At 36.9% G+C, this 10403-nt stretch overlaps 1 protein-coding gene across 1 annotated transcript; it reads left to right on the top strand.

Moving 5' to 3' along the window:
- The first annotated feature begins 2165 nt into the window (after window positions 1-2165).
- Window positions 2166-3379, top strand: LOC114536821. The gene is made up of 3 exons (XM_028558162.1): window positions 2166-2315; window positions 2486-2574; window positions 2947-3379. The coding sequence occupies exons 1-3, from the start codon at window positions 2166-2168 to the stop codon at window positions 3377-3379; spliced, it is 672 nt and encodes a 223-aa protein (XP_028413963.1).
- Window positions 3380-10403: the final 7024 nt, after the last annotated feature.

Genomic DNA, 10403 nt, shown 5'->3' with positions numbered 1-10403 from the left:
GACAAGTGGTGCCTGCACAATTGGTTGCTTGTTTTGAAACAATATAAATGTTTTCTCCGTTCTGTCAACAAACTTTCCATCGTAAGTCATCAAGTACCTCAACAGCTTCGGTTGTCATAGCCCTGCTTTTGTTGTGGCGATCCTGGATTAGACGTTGCTTATGGCAACTCTTCCCCTTGGTTAGTTTGATTACCCTTTCAAAGTATTTGTCTCTGACATACTTGAGAAGGTTTACTAAACATTTGTCAACTCTTTTGTTTACTTTACCCTTAAGGTAGTTGTATTTAAATACGCGGTGGAATGCCTCTACCAGCATGTTTGTATTTATGCACATACCCAGTCGAAAGCAGTATGCCCATATCTCTGTTCTGTCGAACCACTCCCTTTTAAAGTACTCGTAGAATTCGGGACTAAGCGATGGTAGTTGCTCAAGCAGTTGATGTAAATAGTCCTGAAAATTAAGTTTATCCGTTTCCTGAAGTACGGTCCTTAGCATCTTATAAATTTCAGCAGCAGTGACGTTATCGTGAACTTTGGCTCTCAATTCCTCTTGCCATGCCTTGTCAACATGATAAGTACAGACAAGTTTTTGAGGATTACCTCCCATTATTTCAACCCATGCATTATTAAATTGGTTTGCCAAATCAGACATAACCCAGCGAGGCGTCAAGATACCACAATTCTGCTTCAACAAACCGAAGAAAATACACATATGCGTAAATTCTTCGTGATTGGACAAACACCAAGCTATTGGAAACCCTTCACCTTGCTCATCCATTACCATGACTGTTGTTAGGGGGGGAAATCATACCCCGTGGTTCCATGCGTTGTGTCAATGCATACTCCTTTTACAGCGAACTTTGTTGCCATCAATTTTTGAAAAGGTGTTTGTAATACTATCATAAAATCTTCCTTGAGTAAGTCAACATTTTCAGGTGAATCTTCGCCTTGAAATTTGCAAAAAAGAACAGGGCTGTTCTCGCTTGCTGCCCATTCTTCCAGCCATGACCTGACACTTTCCTGATCATTTGTATGTTTTTGGACTTGACTTAATCCAAATGACTTCACAATATTGCTTACATCCTTCTTGTCTGTTAAATGATATCTTGTGAATTCGTCTGTTCCATTCATTGCACTTTCTCGTATATATATATATATATATATATATATATATATATAATTATATATATATATATATATATATATATATATATATATATATATATATCGGGAGCACAAGAAGTAAAATATTTGTATAATAAGTACTAATATTTATGATGTCGTACCTTGAGATTTTGTTCGTCGTTTCTCTGTTGTTTTCGATTTATAGTGCCCACCACGATTGCATTTGTAATATTGTACACTTCCACTATTTTTGCACCAGTTGCCTTGACAAACGAGCAACACCCCTTTTCTTCCAATGACTGTTTCCAATCTTCAAATTCTAGAATGGAAATAATTGAGCAATTAAACTAATTTACAGTTATTTTTTTGCGGCACTGACATTAAAAGTGTATATTGCTTGCTTTTTAATTGTATGCAATCTGCAAATAATGGATTACCTACTTTCCTAGAGTTTTTATGGTACAAAATTGTGAATTAATTTGATTATTTATTATGCTCTTACCGTTGACGTTATCTAGTGTAATAGATTCATTTATGAAAATAACGTTTTGTTGTTGTGAAAGATGCGTTTTCAGGTCACAAATCCTGTGACATTTAAATCCACAGCTGTTACATTCGGTTTTGCCATTAAGGTCAGCTGTCGCAGTTGGATGTCGAGATTGCATATGTCGTCGGAACGAAAAGTTGGTGGTGAAACTTGAGTGACAATAGCCGCACTGAAATTTCTTTTCTCCTTTAGTTGATTTGGGTTGAAATTCCGATTCTTGTTCAGCCTTGCAACTTCGAAGTGAAGACGAGGAGTTGTAGTCGTGGTCCTTGTCATCTGGGGATGCATTACAGTCTTCACAAATTTCTTCCGTTTTAGGTTGGAGTTTCGGTTCTGTTTTTTGCTTCGCACTTTTCTGAACTGAAGAGCACTTGTGTTTGTCATTGTTATCTACGCGCATTTTTTGTACCATGGCCAGAAATGTCGGTCATTTGAGCCTGCGCGTCTTTCAGAATTTCAGCGGTTATGGCTTACGCAATATTAATAGGCAAATATGGCGGGTAAAAGAAGCCAACTTGCAGTTGATTATCGACGATTAAATGCCCAATCTTCAGTCGTTCTTTTTGATTCTATTGGGAAAAAGCGAAAGATTGGACCATACTATGAAGCCGAACGGATAATTCAAAGGCGAATAAGGCGTCATGTAAGTTTCTAGAGTCAAATAATTTCTGAGTTCTCAGGCCATAAAGTCAGGATTTTTGTAACCTACATTACCAGAGATCTAAGGTCATATACCATGGAATGCTGTCTGGCCAGTTAATTTGTATGTTTATCACTAAAGTTAGAAATAATTGTGTGTTGCCCAATGCTTAGGACTACGAATACCTAATCAAATGGCGTGGATGGCCACTAGAAGATTGTAGCTGGGAACCTTCTGAAAACCTAACACCGGATCTTCTAAGGTAAGATATGACATTACATATGATGCGGTGCAATGCTCGGACCACTAAGCTATGGGGGTAGCTGACAAGAGCAAGTGAAGTAAATGTGTATTTAGTGATAATGCCTGTCAATAGGTGAGGGTAAATCAATTATGATTTTGTGGCACTTTACTTGATGTAGGATAAATTCTAGAGGGCCAAATGGGCCTTAATTTTGAATGGAAATCATACACATGTTAAATTCAAGCCAGTGCTTTTGGTCCTCCGGCAGGAATTGAACCCACAATCCCTGCGAAGCTGCTGCAATGCTCTGACTACTAAGCGAGCATAGTAAATGTGTATTTATAAAGTTTTAAAATTTATTGAAAAATGCATATTTTATTTTTTATGTAGAAGCTTTTCCAACCCTATTAGACCAACTGATGAAAAACTTCAGGAAGCAAGTTGCCAATTTGTTACTGGTATTCACTCTGCTCTAAAGAGTTCCTCAGTATCCCCAATATATGTTTCCATGCAATTAGATGTATGGAGATTTATCATCTTTAATAGAGGAACACAATCCGAACATCGTGGACATCTCTTATTTAAGCAAGAAGATTTTACCAACTTTAAATGGTTACCTGAGTACTGGTGGTATTTTCTGAATTTACATGGGGAAGGATATGCAGTAGACTTTCCCATCAAAATTAAACATTTATTGTCCTGGTCATCTGAACATTTTGTAAAAAAAGATGGCAAATTAACAAAAGGCAAAAGATTTCCTCTCGAGAAGCTCTGCATTACAGTTGTAAAAAAACCATGCAATTTCAATAACCTGCATGCATAAATGTTTAAACATATTGTATGTTGTAATCAGTTTTATGAAGAGTTTTTTAACACATCTTCAAGAAGTTCCTGAAGTCTTTTGAGGTTTCGAAGCCTTGTCTTGGTGCCTAATTCATTCAGTTTAGCTTTAATATCTTCAGCTGTCATGTTAGCTATGACAACACCCATATTTTCAACAATAGGTGGATTAATTGCAGTCTTGATACTTTCTCTCTTAGCAGCACGTTTTTCTTTGATCTCATTTTCCCAGTAGTCTGAATTTCGTTTCCTATACATTCGTGGTTTTCTCTCCTGCTCAACAAGTGCTTCAAGACTTTTACTCACTAAGAGAACATCTTTTGCCGCATCCCATTTGTTAGATTTTCGGAGATGTATGCGTCTGATATCATCATTATTCTTCTCAACACCTTTTTGAAATACAAGAGTGTACAATTATACTGAGCTCATTATCTGATTAACACCAGCTTATAGATACCTAAATTTTGATCCAAGCCCTGTGACTATAAACTGCATTTAGAGAGGGGGGGGGAAAATTGACAATGATGCTACCTAAACATTTCAAGACCTCAAGTCTTAGTATTTAACTTAACCAATATACCTTACCCTGGCAAGTAAATTTTTTAATTCCCTGATGTTTTGCCATGAACCTGGGAGCATGGTACACCATTCCATGCATATATGGTGTAACTTTTGCCTTATTATAACCTTCTAGTATCCCACTAAGTGATGTGAAAAGAGATACCCATGCCTTTGCCTAAAAATAACAAAACCTGATTACATTCCACATAAGGTCAGGTGATCTCTTTGCATTTATGTGTATATTATATATTCTATGGTTACCTTTTGGAAATATATATTAACATGATCATCAGAGGGACTACTTTCGTGAAGCATTTCATAAAGCTCTGAGAAGTCCTATTCAGAACCTTTATCTGCACCCTGAAATTCCATTGTGTGGTTGATGCCATTATCATCTTTGAATTCCACTAAACTTAATGTTAGACCGAATGTCTCTGCAAACCATAGTGTCCTCTCCACCTTTGTCTTTAATTCTTTTATTTTTCGACGCTTTTGCCTATCCTGCAACTCATCAATTTTTTTTGAGTTGTTTTCCAGGTTTTGTAGCTCCTCTACTTTCTGTATATACCCATATAAATGATCATTCGTTTTCGTGAGCTTTTCCAGGTGTCCTTGCAATTCCTCTGTTTTCTCTTCTGCTTGATCCTTTTGTTGAACAGCTTGAATTAAACTTTGATAGGTGACTTCGCAACGCTGTCGCAGACGTTCGTTTTCTTCCTCTAGTATTTTATTATTTTCCATTTGGTGATGTAACTGTTGCTCAATTTCAGCAATCGATTGAACTTCGGTGCGTCTTATAGCAATCTTTTTTACTCTATTTGCAAACTTGATATAGGCATGTCCTTTCAGTCCTCTAAAAGATGTCTTCGCTGTCGAAGTAAGTTTTCTTATATGATCTTCTATTCTTGCACAATCTTTCTTAATCAGAATGGCATGATTTTCTCCCAAAAATGCATTTAGGATATCCACAAATGTCGGCTGGATTACGCGAAATTCATTCTTGAATTCGTACCAACTTTTCAAACATTCATTAGTTACGTGTATGGTCATGAATAATTCATCTTGATTAACGATTTGTTTATGAATATAATCAAGACAATGCTCCGAATTAATAGAAAACTGATGGCTGAACCTTTCCATATCATAAGAAGAAAGTAAATCTTACATTTTTAAAGACTTTCGGTCGAAGAAAGCCCTCCGAACTGGCGAAGTTTTGAAGTATATATAAAAACAACTTTTAAATTTCGCGCAATTAACCGCGCTTGGGATTTTTCTCGGAGAGCATATGCGCGAATGGGGGAGCACTGCTGTACTAGCAGAAAACGGATTCAGAAAGCTGAGATTTTGTTGAGGATTTCAATAACAAACATGCCATATATTTCGTGTTGAACCCAGCTTTTTTCAACGAAAACTTCGATAAAATGTGGCAAAATTCATGGTACAGAACAGCGTGAATATGGGCAAGATTCAAAAGCAAAAGGGAAAGGCACGATTTAGCTGAGATTTATTGAATCTTCGAAATCAAGTTAAGCATTATCTGCATTTCATGGATCAACTTTGGCAAATCTCATGGCATTAATGGTCACTTGAATATTTCACCTCAAACATTGGAATTTTCTCAATTTTCCCCCTAATTACGGAGCATTATTAGAGGTTTGACTGACTGGTGTGCAGCTAGTGGAAATCAATCGAGGGGAAAGGTACGGTTTTATTGTTTCGTATATATTTTTTCGTAAATATTTTCAACCTCAATGGCGCAATAATAATTAACTTTGGCAAATCGAAAAGAATTATTTGTTTTAGTTATATCACACTTTGAATTCCATCTTCCTATGAAATGTTAACATTTCTGTTGGCCATTTAAATAGAATATTGCGTGCGACCGCATACGCTCGCGGGCTCAAATGACTGACATTTCTGGCCATGAATGTTTTCAGATCCTGTACATCCACTTGACTTACAATATGTCTCTTTCTCTTTACCACTAGGGGCATTTAATGTGGATTTATCTTGAAGGGGAATGATGTAGGAAGTGTTCACAGAATTTTCTACAATCCATGATGCTATAACAAGACGAAGGTATTTGTTGTATGTGGAAGGAGTTTGAAGGAATACAGTTGGGGGGACCTGGTTGTGTCTTGTTGACAAATGGCTGAAATATAAAGGGTTATGGCATGCAATTGCAGCCATGACCATGACAACCACACCACATATGCTACCGCATGTTTGAAGCGGATAAAGCTTTGCGCAAGATCCACTGCAAAAATGGGTGCCAGAGGCAGTAGAAGACGGATCGTGACAAACAAAAATGGTGTAATTAGCAACGTCATCTGTTGGTAAGATAGCCTTTATGTACATTTTCGCTTTCTCCAGAAGACTTTTAGGATAATTCCATGCCAGTGAATCTCCATATATTATTTTTTTTTCAACAGTGTCTATGTGGCAGATTGTCCAGTGACAACCAGGCGTGCGATCAGTTCCAAAATATGTGTCACCTGTATGAGAAAGACCAAGATTGATGGAGAATAAAACTTTGCTCGGTAAATTATCACGACAACGAAATCTCCGAAATTGCTTTGGGTCTGTCTTTAAAACACCATTCAAGAATATACAGTAAGTTTCAGCTACTGAGTCGGTTAGTTCCTTCATAAGCTACGTTATATGGTCATCTGACAGCCAACGATTCGCACAAATCATTGATAACTCAGTTGGTGTTATCCCATGCGGGCGAATGGCTTCGTCATACTTATTTGAATATAGCATCTTTTGGAAATTCGTTATAGTCGTGGCTGGAGGATATTGAGTGACACCTCGTGGTTTTGAATATTCCTGGGAGAACCAGACGATTTCTTGTTCAACAGCGGCCTTTATATTTTTTATCTCATGAATCTTTAGCATGTTTTGAATAGAGCTGAAGCTAAATTTTCCAGATGGTGTTTCAGCATGACAAGTTTGACCATTACGTTTAACCATTTCTTCTTTCCATTCTTTAAGTTGCCCCTCGGGTGGTATTGAATTCAATGTGAAGGGGTCTGTGTCATCGTCTGGTGAAACTACTCCGTTAACCGTTGTTGCTGTTCTCATTTTTTTCACTTTGGGAAGATAATACTCGAAAGCATCGCCTCTTGTTAAGCCGCTGATGTTTGCGCTTACCAGACGTCTACAATTGTGTCTTAAAGAACGTACCTGCAGAGCATTAAAATCCTAAGAGCCTATTCATAATAGGCACCCTTAAAAGGAGTTTTTAAATTTAACTTGTGTTCTGTAAATTACAAAAACATTCTTTGCAAAGACGTTTTTCCGTGTTTTGGTTAGATTTTCAAGTGTTCTTAAGAGCATGTTTACATGATCCTGGGGCAAATTCGAGTCCCAGGGTCTAAATTGTCTCTGATTTCTAGTGAATCTAGTGTCTAATCTTTAGTGAATCACTAAGGCGTTCACACGATCAGATCACAACGCTGTTGCGTTGTATCAAGGAATATAAAAGCAAAGTTTGTATCACTTCGAATCTCGTACACCTCGAAAAACAAAAAACATCCCTTAAAGAGCCCTTAGGGACTATTTCAATAAATCTCGTACGCTCTTTTTTTAGTTTAAAAGAAGTGTTGTTTTATGAAAAAATAAGAAAATTCCCTTCATAACAAATTTTCAATTTTACGCCGATATCATATAAACACTAGGATTTTTGAACCAAATGAATTATTGTCCTGGGATAGTTCGCTACTCCGGAATCATGTAAACAGGGTCCTAAACCAAATTTTCGGTGACCTCCGCTGAGATGTCCCACTATATTAATCTGGGTCACTTTTCCTTTTTTGAAAAATTGAAATACGGATAGTAAACATTGTCTAGGGTATTGTATATGGGTATGGGTAGTAAACATTTTATTATGTGCGAGCAGTTTCCAATAAATATAATTAAAACGATGGAATTTCGCTAGTTTGGAATGACTTTTCCTATTGTAAATATAGCATGCAATGCTGTTGTTTTATTGTTTTCGTTTGTGTATGCATTGCATTGCGTTGTATTGTTCAACTTATATTATTTCAATGAATGCTAAACACAAAATATCTCACTTCTTTAAATTGCACGCACGATATTATGGTTGATTCCGAGTGCATGGGAGAGCCTCCACCAAATGTAGAGAACGTTACTAACGCCCATCTCTTTTGAACACCCCCTCCACCCCACTTCGGCTACGAAACTACGTGTGTAGCCAGTGACCAGAAAATAGGAGTAAAAAGACATTTAACTCATGTAAATATGCTATTTGTATGTATCATGTAAACATACTGCTTAGTGCTTACCTCGAATTGTCTGTTTGTCACTACAAAAAATAGTTTGAAAAAGTCGCTAAAGATTAAATATCATTTTCGCGCACCAATTTAAATTTCGCGGAAAAAAATAATTATTGTAACCAGCGGTATTATTTCCTTGGGTGAAAAACTTTATGTAATATGCATTATAGTAGATGTGCGATTCCTGTATTTAGCTGCAAGTGTTTTTGACAAATATGGAGAAGGCGGTTCAAGTATGCGTTAAATCTGCGAAAAAGTTGAAAAACACTAAAACGCAAACAGAGATTTCATCATCAGAAGCGAGAAGTGTGGGTACACAATGGGGAGAAGAAAGGCATCAGAGTTATAATCGGGAGAAAAAGTTCAAACACTGGACGTATGACCGTTTAAGAGATGAAGTGCTCAGAAGCAAAGAGGAAATCATACAATGGTGTATAGATGAAGGACTAATAGCTAAGAGTAGACTTTGTTGTCATTGTGTTGAACTCATGAAGCTGGTTAAATGCGAAGATCGTTCTGATAAACACAAATGGGAATGCCGTAAAAGCGTGAACGGCAAAAGGCACAAGGTGGAGATTTCAATTCGGAAAGGCAGCTGGTTTGAAAAAAGCAACATGACCCTTGAAGAAGTGTTAAAATTTACATATTGGTGGTGCCGCGATATGAAACAAGACGAAATCCGACACGAGTTGAATATTGCTGCTCATACAGCAGTTGACTGGGACAGCTTTTGTCAAGAAACATATGAAGTTACACTTATGGAGCGCGAAACTCAAATTGGCGGTCCTGGCAAGATTGTACAGAATGATTAAAGCAAGTTTGGGAAAACAAAATATCATCGAGGTCATCGCGTGGAAGGTCAGTGGGTTTTTGGTGGAATCGAAGAGGACTCGAGACAAAGCTTTATGGTAGCCGTGGAGAGAAGAGACGAGTCGACATTATTGCCCATAATTGAAAGACATATTGCGAAAGGGTCGATTATAGTGTCGGACTGTTGGAAGGCGTACAACAACTTAGAGAAACATGGGTATGAACATCGCTTAGTAAACCATTTAAAAGAGTTCGTTAAGAATGATGGATATCATACTAACAAAATTGAAGGGCACTGAAGACAGGCCAAATGCAAACTGCCATCGTTTGGTGTTCAAAAGATTGCGTTTTCCTCTCATTTAGCTGAGTTTTTGTGGCGTTATGAGCATAAGGGGAAAGACTTGTTCGCGGTGTATTTCATAAGTTAAGGAAATTTATTGTGAGTTTTGAAGTGCTTAATATTTCATATAGTTGTAAATATGTAAATTCAGGTTTTAAAGTAAAAAATCCTAAAACACTTGTGTGGACTTTTGAATCTGACCAGCTTATGATGTGTATACCTGAGACGATTTGGATCAATTTGGATTTATACAGAGTGAGTTCATTGTGTAAACACGTATCCACTACATAATGCCTCTATGTCATTATATTGTTTATCTGTGTATCCTCGTATCCGTTACATAATGCCTCTATGTGATTACATTGTTTATCTGTGTATCCACGTATCCGCGTATCCACATTGGTGGAATGCAGTAAATTATAATATCACAACAATACTGTTTTTCTCCGCTGACCCTGTTTTTTGCGTTGTAAGTTTAACTACGTATCCACGTATCCGGATACACGATGTTGTCCACGACTGTGGACGGGCATTCTGCAATCTAGCCCAGGCGAGATTTCTGGAAGGCTTTACCTATTTACGCTTCTCTAAAATTCGATTTAAAAAGTACAAGATCGGCAATAAATATCTTGGCTTATAGGAAAGCTCTTGAAATGAACTAAACTTATACAAATAGATAAATGTTTTGGCTTTAAGATAATAAAATTTCTAGTTGATTTAGTAAAATACTTTCAGATAAAATCAAAATTTTTTGCACGCATTGTTTACGACCGCACGGCAATCAGTTAAAGAATTTAGCTTTCAAAATCTGACATCTCATATACGGCAAAAATTGCTATTTTGGACAATTAACTTTTTTTGACCTGAATGAATTGAATTGCTGGTGTAATAATCTGTTGTATCCTTTGTCAATCCCTTTTGAACATTCATACTGAATTTCAAGTCTAGCAAAAAAATATTAAAGACTTTAGCTGTTAAAATCTTTCACCTTATATTGG

This window comes from Dendronephthya gigantea, unplaced genomic scaffold, assembly GCF_004324835.1.
Source record: "Dendronephthya gigantea isolate DGI-Jeju-01 unplaced genomic scaffold, DenGig_1.0 000148F, whole genome shotgun sequence".
In the NCBI taxonomy this organism is placed as follows: domain Eukaryota; kingdom Metazoa; phylum Cnidaria; class Anthozoa; order Malacalcyonacea; family Nephtheidae; genus Dendronephthya; species Dendronephthya gigantea.
The sequence above is the reverse complement of the archived record's forward strand: the minus strand, read 5'-3'. Positions and strand labels throughout refer to the sequence as shown.

Excerpts from the sequence above, each read along its gene's own strand:
- LOC114536821 (XM_028558162.1), top strand. The coding sequence starts at position 2,166 with ATGGCGGGTAAAAGAAGCCAACTTGCAGTTGATTATCGACGATTAAAT. Across the intron at positions 2,316-2,485 it reads AAAGGCGAATAAGGCGTCAT|GACTACGAATACCTAATCAA; the intron begins GTAAGTTTCTAG and ends CCCAATGCTTAG. Across the intron at positions 2,575-2,946 it reads CTAACACCGGATCTTCTAAG|AAGCTTTTCCAACCCTATTA; the intron begins GTAAGATATGAC and ends TTTTTTATGTAG.